General features: G+C 46.6%; 1 protein-coding gene across 1 annotated transcript; it reads left to right on the top strand.

The window, feature by feature from the left end:
- The first annotated feature begins 856 nt into the window (after positions 1 to 856).
- CMPK2 (cytidine/uridine monophosphate kinase 2) lies at positions 857 to 15,642 on the top strand. Its single transcript, XM_032653265.1, has 5 exons — positions 857 to 1,645; positions 3,054 to 3,168; positions 4,104 to 4,305; positions 10,650 to 10,883; positions 13,976 to 15,642. Exons 1-5 carry the CDS (start codon positions 971 to 973, stop codon positions 14,091 to 14,093), a joined length of 1,344 nt encoding a protein of 447 aa, XP_032509156.1. The 5' UTR covers positions 857 to 970; the 3' UTR covers positions 14,094 to 15,642.
- Positions 15,643 to 17,194: the final 1,552 nt, after the last annotated feature.

Below are 17,194 nucleotides of genomic sequence, written 5' to 3'. Positions count from 1 at the left end.
AGGGTTTTCCTTTCAGAATTACACTTAATCCCACGCTAAATGCACATTTGATTAAATCATAACTATATGCTTTCAGTTTATCTAATGTTTTCCATCTTTGTTTCAATTCTAACTTTTGGGTCTGCTGGACAATCATTTTCAAAGATATCAGTCAATGAGTAAACACAAAACACCCAAATAATCTTGTCAATGCTGCTTTACTATACAAAGGCAGCGATGCATCTGACGCCGGCTGCTGGCTGATAAGGCGCTTCCAGGCCATCAAGCTGCTGTCTCATTGGACCTGCGTGCACGACCTTAATTTGGCGTAAGTCAACTTAGAGATGCCGGTCTGGGGACACTTCTCAGTTTGAGAGTCAGCAAAAGGAGGGGTTAATTCCAAAAGAGGGGAAAGCGTGTGCAAAGCGGGGTGAAAACGCTACAGCGGCTCCCAGGCCTGGAGTCCGGGCGCGGGCGGGGAGGGCGCTCGGGGCGCAGGGCTGGGGTCGCGAGCGGCCGCGTCTGCGAGGCCCGCAAGGCGACCCCAGGTGAGGCGTCGGCGGTACCAGAGAGCGAGCAAGAGCCGGTGAGCGTGGTGGCGCAGGTGAGACACACACACACACACACACACACACACACACACACACTCCCAGGAATTATTCAAACGGGGCCTGGCACCCCCTGCCCGCTCCCCATCGATCGCAGCGCGGGTCCCCATCGGCGGCAGCCTGCGGCCCGGCCCCTGCGGGAATCCCCTCCCGGCAGCTGCCTGCTCCCGGCGCGACCTCGCGGCGAGGCGGAGGCGGAAGCGGAGGCCGGGGAGGGCGCCCCATCCAGGGCCCCGCCCGCTTCCCCCGCCGCCGCCCCCCCGCCGCCGCCGCCGCCGCCGCCGCCGCCGCCGCCGCCGCTTCGCTTTCGCTTTTCCCCGCGGCGCCGCCCGCCGAGTCCCGGGTTTCGTTTTCGACGCGCGGGGCGGGACCGGGAGGTGCCCATGGTCTTTGGCCGCCGCCCGCGCGCCCCACTGCTGCTCGCGCGTCTCTCGGGGCTGCGGCGCGGGGCCTGCGGTCGGGCCATGGCGCCGCCGCGCTGCTTCGCGCTGGAGCTGCCCGGCTGCACCCTGGCTCACTTCGCAGTGGGCGACGAGGACCCGGGCGCGCGCCCCGACCCCGGCGTGGCCGCGCTCCTGGGCCCCCCGGGCCGCAGCTACTCTCTGAGCGTGCCGGTGGCCGGGAGCGCGGGCTGCGCGGCCCGGGTGCGCGCGGCCCGGCTGCACCAGCGCTTGCTGCACCAGCTGCGGCGCGGCCCCTTCCGGCGGTGCCAGCTGCGCCGCCTGCTGTGCTACCGCCCGGGCGGCGGGGCGGGGGGCCTGCAGCACGGCTTCCTTCTCTGCGACCCCCGCGACAGCCCCGACACCCGGAGCGCTCTGCTGGCACTGCTGGATGCTTGCCCGGAGGCTCCGCGCCCGCGCCTGGCCGAGTTCTCCGGCGACCCGCTCTGCCGGCTGTGGCAGCTCCCGTGGGAACGGCAGGACGGCTTGGGGTGGCGGCAGCTGGGCCGCGAGCGCGTCGTGCCCGTGCCGGAGCCCGTGCTGCACCCGGTGGTGCCGGACCTGCCTAGCTCCGGGGTCTTCCCCTGCCGGGAGGCCGCCCGCGCCGTTCTGGAGGCGGTAAGAGTTGGATCTCTTCCCAGCGCTCAGGGTGGATCCCCCAGGCCAGGGAAGTGGACACCGTGCGCTCTCCGCGGGGCTGGCCTGTCCAGACCTCCCTTTGCCAGGGAGTTGCTTTACTCCCGAGCGCAAATCTGGTGGTGAAGGTCGCCGGTGGGCCAGCCTCTGTTTAGACACCGTGGCTCTTTCCAGATTCTTGCTCGCCAGGGACCCCCAACCCCATGGGGGAAACTGAAATCCCAACCGGAGCGGTGCGGCTCCCGCGCTGGCGGTTCCCGAGGTGGGGGTGGGGGGGTGCCGCTGGGTACAGGGAAGGCAATGCCATCTTGGAAGTGAGGACCCTGTTCCGGGAGGTCGGGGTGTAGAGAAAGGGCATGAGCTTGGGGTTTTAAGAAACTTAGATTAAGCGGTGCCTGCTTGCTTACTGGCTGCCACCCAGACCCTCGGCTACTCCGTGTTGCTTTGTGCCTTTTCATCTGTAAAATACCTGCCTTGCAGTGTTAGGACAGGGAAGCATCTGACCCACAAGAGGTGCTCGGTGCGGTGCGGGACAGCTAAGATTCTGCCTGAGTGCAGCCTGGGCAGGTCCCTAGGCTGCACTATGGGTCTTAGATACTTTGTATGAGCCCTGGGATAGTATTTCCGAGTGGTTAAGATTGCAAGACCTGGGTTTGAATCCAAACTCTGGCATGTATTACCTGTGTTACTTTCAGTGAGTTTATTAAACATGCTTCTTTGCCTTGGTTTCCCTGATCCGTAGATGGGGTTAATAACGGTAGCACGCTCACAGGGTTCTCCTCAACAGTGGCCAAGTTAATACTGTGAAAGCACTTAGACTGTTGCCTGGCTCAGAGTAAGCACGTAAGAAGAAAATACATGTCTGGGCCTCTCTGTAGAGGTGCTGTGAGTACACATGAGGTCATGCACGGTTCAAAACCTGGAATCTCCCGGAGACGCCGCCCTACCCGCTTGGTGATTGCAGTGCTTGCCACTCTTCTGAGCCCCCAAGAGCTTAGCAAAGGACGGGATGCTGACTGCTTTCTTTGGAGCCTACAGTGTGGCTGATTTCCCACATTTGTGACACACAGGGCCCATGGTTCCACTGTCGCTACGTGACACTGCTTTGCAATTATACGTCTTTTCTGCCCTTCCTCCTCTGGGGGAAGCTGGTCCATGAGAGTTGCAGGCTGGGTGGTCCCGACAGTTACGGCCTTTTTGAGCCTCAGCTACGCGGGACAAAATAAAGCAAGGCAGCCCTTGCTCAGGTTCAAAATACTTCACATTTTGGCATGGCGCCAAACATAGCTTATGCCTTAGTAGCATTGTGCGGTCTTCTTCTCAGCAATTAGATGTAGCTTCTGCCAGGGCCCCGTCGCTTTGCTGCTGATGCACGGACGTTCTTTTACAGTGTACATCCTTCATTCCTGAAGCCCGGGCTGTGCTGGACCTGCTTGACCAGTGCCCAGAGCAGGTCCAGAAGGGAAAGTTCCCCGTTATTGTCATTGAAGGCCTGGATGCCACAGGTAAGAGAATATTACCTTCTAGTTACAGGCAGTGAGTTGTAGGAATAGACAATTGTTGACACACAAAACTTTATACAGGGTTCAATTCATAAGCCTCCTGTGAGCCTCTGTCGTGTGCCAGGCACGGAGCAAGGCTGGCCTGGGACACAAAGATAGATAACTTCCGTTATCCATCCCCGTAAGGTGGGGGGAGCCTCAGGTGCTCCGGTGAACATGGGAGGGCACTGGGTACAGCCTCGGTGTGGGAGATGAGGGGCGGTCACAGTCCGGGAGACCTTGGAAGGATGGATCCTGGACTGGGCTTTCAGTAGGACAGGAGTTGGTCGGGTGAGGAAGGCAGGAGAGAGCCTCCAGACAGAAGAAACAGCAGGGTGAAGCTGGGGACCCAAACCGGCCTGGTGTGTCCAGGAACTGCAGGCAGTTCAGAGGCCCCTGTGGAAACAAAGTGTGGAAGAGCTAGGGAGTGGAGGGCAGAAGCCTTTGGAGCTGCCAAATAGGCGTCAGGATACAGTGGACGTGCCCACACTTAGTCCAACACACGACAGCAGGAAAAGGGTGGCTCCAAGGGCCACAGGGAATACCCAAGGACAGGGTGGATCTGGGAGAACCACAGGGTCATGGGGTTCCCTGTGAGTCTCCTTCCTGAGTCAGATGAGGCGTGATGGGAGGAGTGAGTTCCTGGAAGCTGATAGCAGAGTTTATCATTAGTCTGTAAACGAGATGACCATTTGTTTTTTACTTTCAAGCATTCTCACACCAAACAGGAATCCTGAATTCCCAAGGGTTGGCAACTGTTTGTAAAGAACTGTATTATTTAATCAACTCCTTCTGGTAACAGGTGGAAAGAATGTCTTTGCTCTGGCATCAATGTTAACTTTTGGGAGTGATACCGTGGCTGTGGTTAAGATGTGCTGCATTTTGTATCCGACCTGCAGGTAAAACCACTGTGACCCAGTCAGTTTCAGATTCACTCAAGGCTGTTCTCTTGAAGTCACCACCCTCTTGCATCAGCCAGTGGAGGAAAATCTTTGATGATGAACCAACTATCATTAGAAGAGCTTTTTACTCTTTGGGCAATTATATCGTGGCTTCTGAAATAGCTAAAGAATCTACCAAATCGCCTGTGATTGTAGACAGGTGGGTATAAAGATGCGTTGAATTCGGCATTTTCTTCCTAACATATGAGTAGTGTGTGTGTGTGTGTGTGTGTGTGTGTGTGTGTGTGTGTGTGTGTACATATACATGCAAGTACACAACAGTGTTTAAGACAAAGTGTATTATCATAATAACAGGAATAATGTCTATGATTTATTAATCACACCATTGGCTGGCATTTTCCTAAAGACATTATACATACTATACTAACATCTGGAACAACTACTACATAGATACTAAAATTACTGATGAGAAACACAGGTCTTAGAAAAGTTAAGTAACTTGCCAAAGTGACAGAGCTAGAAATAGCATATGGGGGATATTAACAAAACTCTCTGCTTCACAAATCAAGCTTTCGGTGGTTCATTTGTTTATTGGCTTATTCAACAAACATATATTGGGCATCTACCATTTGCCAAAGACAGTTCTCAATTTAGAGGATTCGGTGGTAAATGAGCTAGGCAGTGCCCTGCTTTCATGGAGCAAACATTCTGTTGAAGGAGAAGGTAATAATCAAGCATACAGATACATAAGGTAATATCAGAGAGTGATAAATAGTATAAAGAGGAGAGATCAAGGTCGTGTGGTGGAGGATGGCTAACCCCCCACTAGATGTGACTTAGGAAGGCCTGCGTGAGGGGGTACCAGTGGTCTGAGCCCTGAATGACCAAAGAGAGACACACCTGAAAATCCTGGAGTAAAAGCTTTGTGGGAGAGGGGTCAGCAAAAGCAAAGTGTAGAGACGGGAAAATGCGAACACATTCCAGGGCTAGAAACAGGCCATCGTGAGGAAAACATGTGGACGAGGGGCTGCTTTCTGGATGGATAAAAAGGCAGAGACAGGTCAGCAGGGTCTGTGGCTGTGACAAAAGAGTGTGGAATTTGTTCTGAGTGCAGAGGGGGGCCTTTGGGAGGTTTCAGATAATGGAGTGACAGAAGCTGAGTTATATTTTGAAATTTCATATATAAGAAGTAGCTTAAAAGTGCTGCAAAAATGGACAAAGGGAATGGCAGGCAAGTCCTACTAAGAATGGAAATTCAAACGATGATGAGAGCCCGTTTTACTCTCATCAGGTTGGTGAGAACTCATTAGAAAAGTCTGATAGCCCAGAGTTGGAGGTGATGTGGATTGATAGAAACTCACATGGTGCTGGTGGGAGTGGGCACCTATAGGGTGACTTGGGGAGCAATTTGAGAAGATTGCTTCCACTTCCTGAAGAAATACAGTTTGTTTCAGCTTTGTTCATAATATTGAAAAACTTGAAAAACCAAAGGCATCAGCAGAAGAAAGGGTAAGTTAATACTGGCATATACTTATAAAATGGAGCACCGGACAGCCATATGCACTCGTAGGATGCATCAATGTGCCTAAGTTACAAAACTATAATTTCAAATGAAAGGAATCAACTTGCAGAAAGATATTCAGTAGAACACATGCAAAATAATACAAAACATAATACCAAAAAAGGGATGGAAGGATGTTGAGCACCAAATTTAGGAGAGTGCTGTCCCCTGGGAAAGAGAGAGAGATGCAGTTGGTGGGGAGTACCAAAGGGCTTCAGTTGCAGCTGCATTCGTCCTTAACATGACTCCAGTGTACATCTTGTTCTTGCTGCAATTTGACTTATTTTTGGAAAGATGAGCAGTTGCACTGAAACCTGACAAGTGTTCAGGGAAGAGCACTAATTATAAATGGAAATCTCAAGGAATTTTAAAAAGTGAACATGTTCAAGTACATCCTGCACCCAGGTCGTGACTTAGAACCTTACTCCACCCGGTAAGTTCCTTCCCTCCCAGTCACGACCCATCCTCCCGCCCGTGGGAACCATGACCCTGACTCCGTCACCGCAGGTTAGTTCTGCGTGTTCTTGAACTGTCTCTACAAGCAGGTAGACATTGACTGCTGTTTGCATCTGCCTTCCTTCACGCCACCTGTGAGAATCGTCCCTGTTGCCATGACCATTCTTTTACACAACTTTGGTGCCCACGTGTGTTACCAAACCAGGTTCGATGTTCCCCAAGCCGAACACTGAGACTCTTGTTTGCAGCAGAGAAAGGGTTCATTCATAAGGCCGCCAAGCAAGGAGACGGCAGAACACATCTCAAATCTGCCTTCCCCAAAGCAAGGGGCTTGATATTTATGGGACGAAGAAGCAGAGTGGTCTGAGGCGTGGGAAGCCTGGGGAAAGGTGACTGGACCTAAGAAAAAGTGTGTGGTGCTGAGTGGTGGTGGGGAAGATGAAAACCGTACAAAGTAGTTAGAAGGCCTTTGCTGTCATCTAAGCTATAATGCCAGTGGGTACTCTTAACTTTGGGGATGGCAAGATAGTGATTTCAAAGTTGGCAAGTTACAAGGAATCCTAGACAAGGGTAAGACATTGCTTTCCTTTGTGGGACTTCTTCACCTGTGGGATCCACCCTATTGTTAAACTCCTTGGATTTACCATATTGATATATATATATATATATATATATATATATATATATATATATTTTGTTAGTCTCTCTTTATTTCAAGGAGATAGACTAGGCTTTTCCTAATAAAGTGTGACTTCATAAGGCACATTACTTCCTAGGATTTCCAAAAATCCTGGAGCAGCACGGGTTTCTGCATGTAGGTAGACACTTATTCTCTGCATCCTGTTTCCTAATCTCTTCAAAGATGATATTCTTTATCCCTTCCCTGCTGACCAGAATTTGAAAAAAGAACAGATACATGTATATGTATAACTGAATCACCATGCTGTACACCTGAAACTAACACAACGTTATTCATCAAGTATACTCCAATACAGAATAAAAATTAAAAGACTTGTGGTGAATATCCAATGAGTTGATGAAGGTGGACGTGCTTTGAAAACAGCACATTGCCATAAAAATATAAAGCATTATTTTATAAGTGATGTATAATGTGTCAACAAATTGCATTTGATTTGAGCTAATGTGGTTTCCCTATGGCAGGAATGGAGAATACTAAATAATGAGTCTGAAATTGATGGCCAGAGGGTATGATTATTTAAAATGAGCAGCAGTGTTGTCAGTGAGAGAACTCTGGCTTTGCAGAACAGGGCTCCCATTCTTCCCTGATTTTTCTTCTTTATGTCTGTGAATTGTCTGCAATTTTGTTTCTTTAAAGAGCTAATGCTAGATCACCTTGTCAGATGAGAAGAAAAGCGCAGTTATTTGTTGTCTGGATGGGTTTTGTTCATGTTTAAAGATTTTAAGGAAATCCATTTTAGACAACACCATCATCTAGCTGAAAAAAGAAGGGAGATGGAATAATTTTTGATAGTGACTGCGGTTAAGGTTGGCAACTTAATCACCCTCATTACCTTTAAAAAATCTATTCTTGCTGATAGTTTTTCTACAATAAAGAAGGCTTTTTACATTTAGATGATATCAGCCTCTGTATTCATAGCTAAGTATTTAATTCAGTGAACACGGCACGTGTGCAAAATGCAGTGTAAATTGTAGTTTTGTTGCCAAGAAGAAGAAAACCTGGACCTGCTTGGGTTTATTCAGCTTGGGAGACAAGATGTATCTGGTTGAGAAGGTGAAGGTACAAGTTTGTGAGTGATTAAAAGTCTGGTAAGTGATACATAGGAATGGCCCCAGGCAGAATTCAAGGCGCTAGCAGCTACACTGGCCACGCTTTTGGAGGTGGAAAAGGGCTTTGAAGAATGAATGATATTAGATATTTTTTTATACAGCAGGTTCTTATTAGTTACCCATTTTATACATATTAGTGTATATATGTCAATCCCAATCTCCCAATTCAAGTGTGATACATTTTTAAAAAGCACTTGACTATTTTTGTAAAAACTATGGGAGGAAAACAAAGCTTTCATGATTTTCATTTTCCAGAAGAGGAATTTGAGACTTAACCAATGTACACAAAGCAAGTAGGTGGCAGAGAGTAAAACAATACACAGCTTGGATAACACTCTGCATTTATTTTGTAGATAAAGGACCAGTATGTCCTTTTCACTGTGAAAAGCAGTTTAAACCTAAAGTGATTAAGAATTTAGGATTTTAAAACAGTACAGGCAGTAAATTGAAAATACAGACAAGGATGGGGCCATGGGTGCCTCTCGACATTGGGATGTTTATAATTGTTTCATAAATGTTTTCGTAGGTGTTAGTCCTTTGATACTGGATTTGGAGTTGTGCATTTCGTCACTTAAAATTGGAATATGACATGAACAGGGCAAGAGTGTAATAAACTATGCCAATCAATAAAATAATTCTAATTCATTTATTCCTACATCCAAAAAACATTATTAGTTGCATACCTATTGTGTGCCAGATGCTGGTTTCAGATTTTGGAACACAGAGATGACTGAAAAATGAATTATCTAATGGAGGAGATGAAAGAGAGAAACTTGTACACAACTGGCTCTAATTTAGAATAAGTCCTTCAGTAGAGCTGAGTATGAAGGGCATAGAGAGCCCAGAGGAGGAAACAGTGAATTCTGCTGGGGTCTCCCTCTGCATGGCCTGCAGAAGGAAGAGGAGGCACTTTGCTGCCTGAGACCCTCATTCCAGCCGGAGGAAAAGTGTGAAGACAGACCCCCACGGAAGAACGTGCCTGGGTCCACACTGGGAAGAGGCTGTGTCTTAGATGGAGGCTGAATGTTTTCTGGCAGGTGGTGGAAAGCCATTGGGCTTTTTTTTTTTTTTTTGCCATGTGCGGACCTCTCACTGTTGTGGCCCCTCCCGTTGCGGAGCACAGGCTCAGTGGCCATGGCTCACGGGCCCAGCCGCTCCGCAGCATGTGGGATCTTCCCGGACCAGGGCACGAACCCGTGTCCTCTGCATTGGCAGGCGGACTCTCAACCACTGCGCCACCAGCGAAGCCCCATTGGGCTTTTTGAAAGAGTGGGCTGATTTGATTTTCTTTGATGGTTGTGATTTTCTTTTCCTCTCCTCAAAGCATTTTTTAAGATCAGCCAGTCAAGAGTGACCGCTGTCACTCAGGGAGGACATTCACAGAGTTTCAGAGATTTTGTCTGGGTTTATTTCTCTTTCTGATCCATACAGTTGCAGTTGGATGAGTGGAGAGCTGGGAAAGACAAAGGCCTCCTATCCAGGGTTCCTAGAATGCAGATTTCATCAGCAAGTCCAATTTAAAAAATTTTTCATTTATTTATTTTAAAAATTGAAGTCAATTTACAAGGTTGTGTTAATTTTTGCCATACAGCAAAGTGATGCAGTTATATATATATTTACATTCTTTTTTTAATATTCTTTTCCATGATGGTTTATCACAGGATATTGAATATAATTCCCTTGCTCTACAGTAGGATCTTGTTGTTTATCCACTCTATATATAATAGTTTGCATTTGCTAATCCCAAACTCCCACTCCATCCCTCCCAAACTCCACCCCCTTGGCAACCACTAGTCAGTTCTCTGTGTCTGTTTCTGTTTCATAGACAGGTTCATTTGTGTCATATTTTAGATTCCACGTATAAGTGATATCATATGGTATTTTTCTTTCTCTTTCTGACTTACTTCACTTAGTATGATAATCTCTAGTTGCATCCATGTAGCTGCAAATGGCATTATTTCATTCTGTTTTATGGCTGAGTAGTATTCCATTGTATATATGTACCACATCTTCTTTATCCATTCCTCTGTTGTTGGACGTTTAGGTTGTTTCCATGTCTTGTCAGCAAGTTCAGTTTTTTATTTTGTGTGTGTGCGTGTTACGCAGGCCTCTCACTGTTGTGGCCTCTCCCGTTGCGGAGCACAGGCTCCGGACGCACAGGCTCAGCGGCCATGGCTCACGGGCCCAGCCGCTCCGTGGCATGTGGGATCTTCCCGGACCGGGGCATGAACCAGTGTCCCCTGCATCAGCAGGTGGACTCTCAACCACTGCACCACCAGGGAAGCCCAGCAAGTTCAGTTTTAAAACATTGTAGGAACTGAATGGGCCTGCAGATTTTTGTTTGGCCAAGATACAGCATTAAATACCAGTGGACTACCGAACAAATCTACCATCCCATGCCAACCTGCCATCACAAAAGAAAGCATCCTGCAAGGCCAAGGCAACAGAGTAGTCTCACAATACATGCAGTTTTAACTGAGTAAATGGAGCTCTGGGTGGTGTGCACCTGATTCTTATTGTGGTTGTTGATTTTAACTTCTTTTTACATTTTATAAATACTTTAAAAAATAAGATTTAGTTTTACCTCTTTAATGTGTACAGTACTAGGACAAGTTCAGCAGAGCCATCTCTGGTTTCAGCGTCCTCAGCAGCTGGTTTTCAGGTGCTCCCTTGACTTCCTCTGTGGACGGGGAACTCACTACCGCTTTCCTTCTCAGGTACTGGCACAGCACGGCCACCTACGCCATAGCCACTGAGGTAAGTGGGGGTCTCCAGCACCTGCCTCCTGCCCATCACCCTATATACCAGTGGCCCAGGGACCTGCTCAAACCCGACCTGGTCCTGTTGCTCACCGTGAGTCCCGAGGAGAGGATGCAGAGGATCGAGGGCCGGGGCATGGAGAAGACCAAGGAGGAGGCTGAACTGGAGGCCAACAGCATATTTCGTCAAAAGTAGGTGTCCCGATGCCATGTGAGGGGCAGGGGTCCCTGGCTGTGGCGACGATCCAGAAACAGCCCTGACTCTGGTAAAGTGGAGGACATGACACGGTTCCCATTTTCCAAACCTGAGAGGCAGTATCCTCCAAGTTAGATTCACTCCTTTCAATGGGATTGTTCCATGGGGCCACTGCGTGGTGGTTTTATAGCCACAGGATATCTGACTGGGGATCAGACCTCCTTCCTAGTCTTTCTAGTCCTGGCTGTGCCAGCACCAGCATGAACCTGAGTGAGACAATACACTTTTCTGGGTCGTCGTACAGAATGGTCCCAAGCACTGTCTGACGGCCTCACAGTGACTTTTACCCGTTAGGGGCTCACTGTGTGTCGGGCATTTTACTTCTGATGCTCTGTAACCCTTGCAAGGACAATGTTAGCTGTACTTCACAGTTTATAAAACTGAGGCTCAAAGATTAAGTGATTTGTCTACAACTTGCATATCTACTGAGTAGTAGAACTGGGTTTAAATTCAAGACCTTTCTGATTTTAAGGCAGTGCTTTCATTTTCATTAGAAAGCTATGAACACAATAGCAGGAGTGTCCGGACCATCTTACTGCTTCACGGCTGACTAAATTACTTCTGTAGGACTGGTTTGAAAAGCCAAAGCAGAATTGTTTACATAAATAAACACTGATACACTGTTATCCTAACTTAATGCTGTTATAACATAAATAATTAACCACTCAGCTGTGTGCAGAGAAACCATGTCAAAGGATTGACTGGTTAGTATTAATTCAGTTAAACTTCACGGCAAACTTGCAAGGAAGGCATTATTTCCGTCCTCGCTTCACAGATGAGGAAACTGAGGCACAGGTGGGAAAGAAATGTGGCATGTTCTCCTAGCTGGTAGGTGGTGAGGCAGAGCTATGGCCCCAGACCATTGTCGACTAAAAAATATTCACAGCCTAAAAGTTGAGAGTTGTGTTTTATTTGGCGGGAATTTTTAGGACTTCAAGCCCGGGAGGCAGCATCTCAAGTAACCCTGAGAGAACTGCTCCGAGGAGGTGACAGGAGAGCTAGGACACATAAGAGTTTTGCAACAAAGGACAGGTAGTCTGAATGTCAGAAGATTATTGTTAAAGAAAACCAGATAAGTCAAGTTAAGGAATTTAGCGTTTTTTCTGTGTGTGGGAAGATGCAAGAGTCTGGGGTCACTGAAATCATTCCTTTGAAAGCACCTCAGCTATCTGGGGCCAGTATCCTGTGCTTTCCCATCCTGAGTTCCCTCAGGGCTCACGTTAGGGAGTGGCTGCAGTGTGATGGCTGCTAGATGGCAGGTATTCTTTTCCTCCCTGAGTTCCCTCAGGGCTCACCAGCTCACCAGCCGTGGTGGCTGCAATCGCTGATGACTGGGACATCCTTTGTTTACTGATAATGGCGGGAAATATTCCATTTCTCACCATCTACTCTGAGGACTTTTTCTTTTTTAATAATTTTTATTGGAGTATAGTTGATTTACAATGTTGTGTTAGTCTCTGCTGTACAGCAAACTGAATCAGTTATACATATACATATATCCACTCTTCTTTAGATTCTGTTCCCATATAGGTCATTATAGAGCATTGAGTAGAGTTCCCTGTGCTATACAGTAGGCTCTTATTAATTAACTGTTTTATATATAGTAGTGTGTATATGTCACTCCCAATCTCCCAGTTTATCCCTCCCACCCCTTACCCACTGGTAACTATAACTTTCTCTTCTACATTTGTGAGTCTATTTCTGTTTTGTAAGTAGGTTCATTTGTACGATTTTTTTTTTTAGATTCCACATAGAAGCGATATCGTATGGTATTTGTCTTTCTCTGTCTGACTTCGCTCAGTGTAACAATCTCTAGGTCCATCCATGTCGCTGCAAATGGCATTATTTCGTTCTTTTATATGGCTGAGTCCGGGTGCTTGTTTTAACCGCAAAGCTCTAGAGCTTTGGTCATATAATCTGAAACCATGCACCTCAGATTGGGATTTGAACCCAAGAGGCTGGGACTTGAACCCGGCCAAAACCCACAGTCTCCAACTGAGATCACACACCTGGTTTCAGGACTTAATGACGCTCAGGTTCTTGATGTCTCATCACAGAAAGAATTCAGTGACAGACAGAGTGATAGGTAAGAAGTGGATTTATTTAGAGAAACACATTCCACAGTCAAACTGTGGGCCATCTCAGAAGGTGAGAAAGGCACCAGGATATGGGGTTGTCAGTTTTTATAGGGGTGGGTAATTTCATAGGCTCATGAGTGGGAGGAATATTCCAGCTATTTCAGGAGGGGGTGGGGATTTCCAGGAGCTGGGCCACCACCCGCTTTTTGATCCTTATGGTAGACTTTGGAACTGTCATGGTGCCTGTGGGTGTGTCATTTAGCCTGCTGATTTGTCACAGTGAGCGTATACTGAGGTCCAGTGGAACTTGACTTGTCTGCCATCTTGGGCCCATTTGGTTCTCATCAGTTTATGTCATGTCCTCGGGCTATGTCGTTCTTTCAAAGGCTGTGCCCTGCCCACTTCCCTCCTGTTTCAAATCAGCCCTGGCTATTCTGTACACACCAAGGCTAGCTAAGACTGGAAGGAGAGGTAGAATTCTAGTGCGATTGTAGAAGACTCCTAAGCGAAAACAATGTATATGCCAAGGACCTCTGGCTTCTGTGAAATCCTTCAGGGCGCAGACTCTGGAGGAATTTGCCATTGGGCAACTTAGTTAATCTCTTTGAGCCTTTGCTCCTTTCTCTGCAAAGTGGGGGTGGATGACATTGATTGTCCTCCTGAAGTTACTCTGAATATGAAATGAGAAGACCACGCAGGATGCTAATGCTCGGCAGATAAAAGGTTTTGAGTAAATGCACGCTATTAAACAGTATTATTAATTTCTCACTTATGAAACTAAATGTATCGGATGTCTGCTGTATGCAAAGCGAGTTGCCTGGGTGGCGGAAGTGCGATAAACCAGATGGGGACCTGGCTTCAAGCTGTCTATATTATGGTAGGAAAATAACATTTGCGTAAAGAGCCGTGTTAACAAATGGGCCAACTCTTTTCATTCTGCCTGTCTCCAGGGTAGAAGTGTCCTACCAGCGGATGGAGAACCCTGGCTGCCACGTGGTTGATGCCAGCCCTTCAAGAGAAAGGGTCCTCCAGATGGTGTTAAGCGAGATCCAAAATAATTGCAATTAATTGTAGTTCCTCTGGTCCAGGAGACACATTTTACTAGATTTGATGTTGTTTGATACATCTAAGCCCACGACTGGTTATGCAGTTTTCCCAGATTTCAGTTGCATGAGCTTGTCGTGTGGCAGAAGGTGGGACATTTTGATTTTACCTGAACCACTGTTCTCACTTCTGCCCGATGGACCCATCGGGACTGAGACTGGGCACATTCCAGTGAGAGACGGTGATCGCTTTCTGCCAAGTATAACAAACGTTTTCTTGGAACAGATCTTCAACTACACCCCTACCAAATCCTTCCAAGGGTTGTCTCCCCTAGAAAGCATGAGGTGGACAGAAGCAACTGAGAAGACCTTCCAGATCAGCAGAAGCTCCTCCAGCCTCTCCTGCACCTGCACTGCTGGCTCCCGGGTGAGATCTTGGGGATGTGCTCGGAGCTGGTTTCCTCCTAGTCCAATCACACTCTGTCTTTGTGAGCTCAGCCCCGATTCTTAGAGACAACCACTCCCGAAGAACGTGTCTGTGTGTCCTGGCTGTCGGAAGACCCTCCCACAGACCCATCTTGTGGGTGGGGGACACTGACCAAGAAGGCATCTGACTTGTGTCTGAGGCTTACAGCCCCTGAGAGGCCAATGCTCTGAATACAAATACACCAACAGTCCTTGGATTCTATTCTGCTTAGTTACTTTCGTCTTCTTTCCTCTGAAAACATGGCTTTGGATAGAATGAGTGTTTTGCACCGAAGAAGATGCATTAAACTTAGCGAATCCAGCAACGTACTTATACTGCTGTTTATGTCTTGTTTGTCCTCAGTGTAGGGGCTGTGCTTTACTAATCAGAATTGAAGACGAGAAGCTGAATGCAATGCTTGTTGTGTATTTTCATCAGACAGGTTTAATTTATCTTACTGAGTAAGCACAGTGGATCCTGGAATGGTGAATTTATCTTGCACTTGAATGTCTTATGGTTACACGTGAAATCAGTGTTGAGATCTGTTTGGCTAGGAAAAAAAAAGAGCTGAGAAAAGAGGAAACTTAATAGTTACGGGGCCTTGGATGAGTCATTTAGCATCATGTAATTTGATCTAAAAAGTGATAGCGATTCTTCATTTGTCTTTAGGAGTTGACTGAACCAGGTGATTACTTAAAATTCCTTCCAGTTCTAAGATAGATTGAATCTGTGAATTATTTTAGGGAAGTGTCTAAAGAAGACATTTCCCCCAAAATAATTAAATTTATGGCATTAACAGGTTTATCACATGGACTCTTAAATTATAATAAAGTTTCTATTAATCCTATCATATTATTTTTCAAAACAACTGTAGGTGGTTTATACATAATATATGTACCTATGTAAAGATGTACTTTCAGTTGAAAATATTTTTTAAAGCTGATAAATTGTGTTTGGGTTCTTTAAGATGTGATAGCTAATTATGCTCTTGGTGTTATTCACTTTAAACACTTTGAAAAGTTTATGCTGGCAGCCTAGAAACACAAACATTTAATGCTTTCTTTATGTCTCTTGCCAATGAATAAACTTGCTGTGATTTTCTAACCTATGCTGTTGTCACAGTGTGTGTTGGTTTTTCTGAAGGGGCTCCCCCAATGAGGCTTTTGTACAGGAGGCGATTTGGGGTTAAAGAAGTGCAAAGGTGTGAATTTGTGGTCAAAGTGCTTTCAGAGGAAGAGGAGGGCATTTTTGTTTTGTTTTAAACATCATTTCAAGAAAGTGCAATTCCTTCCTCATTGCAGGTATTAAAGGGATTTTCTCCCCTAATCCAATAAGAAAGAATTCTTCATACACTTGCGCTCTCTATACACTGTAATACGTATAAGATTACTGAGTATGGGAACAGACAGCGCCTCCTACCCAGAAACCGACGACAAGGCATCATTTGCTTGGCTTTGTTTCATTACCAGGTTTGTTTCTGTTCCTGTAATAGACCTTTAGTGTCTCAAATATTTATTCTTCATCTTTTCCACAGCAATAGAACTTTGAGCCCAACACGTGGCTGCCAAGAATTACGAGTACATTTCCAAGGCTCCCTTACAGCTGGAGTGGCCAAGGGACCACTTACAGGTTCTTCCTGTGAGCAGAAGGGACATCAGGAATGTCAGGGGGAGGGTGTCCCTCTCTCCTTTTAACCTGCTTGGTATTCAGCGATGGTGGTGAGGCATTTGGGGACCGAGTGATGAGGGTGACACTATGCAGATGGAGAATGGGGACGGCCTTCACTTAGGAAAAGTCAATAAGGAATGGGTATGGAAGTGTCTGGAGTTCCATCCTAGAGGGCGTGTCCACCTGGGGACGCAGCTTCTGTGCACAAAGCTCAGTATCCACCTTCTCCATTTGCTTCCCCTTTCAGTGGCAGGTGTCTGTTTCTTTCGCTCATTTTGTTTGTTCCATTTTCTACGGTAGAATCTCTACGGTAGAATCCCCCTTTTTGCTGACTCTTCTCTCTGAAATGTCTCTCTTTTCTAGAAGCCGTTGTGAAGCATCTTAAAAATGTTTAGACCCTGGTATCTTTTTGGAATATATACCGAGGAAATGATCAGTGATGCACATAGAAATGTTTTATCATATCTGCATAATGTCCTTCATAATGTGCAGACAGATACACCTTGTTTTGATGCCCTTTGCCTTACTGAGCTTCACAGCACACTTATTTACAAATTGAAAGTTGGAGGCAACCCTGCGTTGAGCAAATCCATTGGCCCCATTTTTCCCACAGAATTTGCTCACTTTGTGTCTCTGTGTCACGTTTTGGTAATTCTCACAGTCCATCAAACTGTTTCATTATTATTATATTTGTTTTGGTGATCTGTAATCAGTGATCTTTGAGGTTATTATTGTCATTGTTTTGGGATGCCACAAACCACACCCACATAAGACAGTGAACTTAATCAGTAAATGTTGTGTCTGATGTGATTACTCCACTCACTGGCCTTTCCCTCATTTCTCTCCCTTTCCTTGGGCCTCCCTATTGCCTGAGACACAAAATTATTGAAATCAGGCCAATTAATAACCTTGCAATGGCCTCTAAGTGTTCAAGTGAAAGGGAGAGTTGCATGTCTCTCACTTTAAATCAAAATTTAGAAAGGATGAAGCTT

Source organism: Phocoena sinus, chromosome 13 (genome assembly GCF_008692025.1).
Source record: "Phocoena sinus isolate mPhoSin1 chromosome 13, mPhoSin1.pri, whole genome shotgun sequence".
Lineage (NCBI taxonomy): Eukaryota > Metazoa > Chordata > Mammalia > Artiodactyla > Phocoenidae > Phocoena > Phocoena sinus.
Note: the sequence above shows the minus strand (reverse complement) of the source record. Positions and strands in the feature narration are given on the sequence as shown.

Coding starts and splice junctions, on each gene's coding strand:
- CMPK2 (XM_032653265.1), top strand. CDS start 971: ATGGTCTTTGGCCGCCGCCCGCGCGCCCCACTGCTGCTCGCGCGTCTC. Junction 3,169..4,103: donor TGAAGGCCTGGATGCCACAG/GTAAGAGAATAT, acceptor TCCGACCTGCAG/GTAAAACCACTGTGACCCAG. Junction 10,884..13,975: donor AACAGCATATTTCGTCAAAA/GTAGGTGTCCCG, acceptor GCCTGTCTCCAG/GGTAGAAGTGTCCTACCAGC.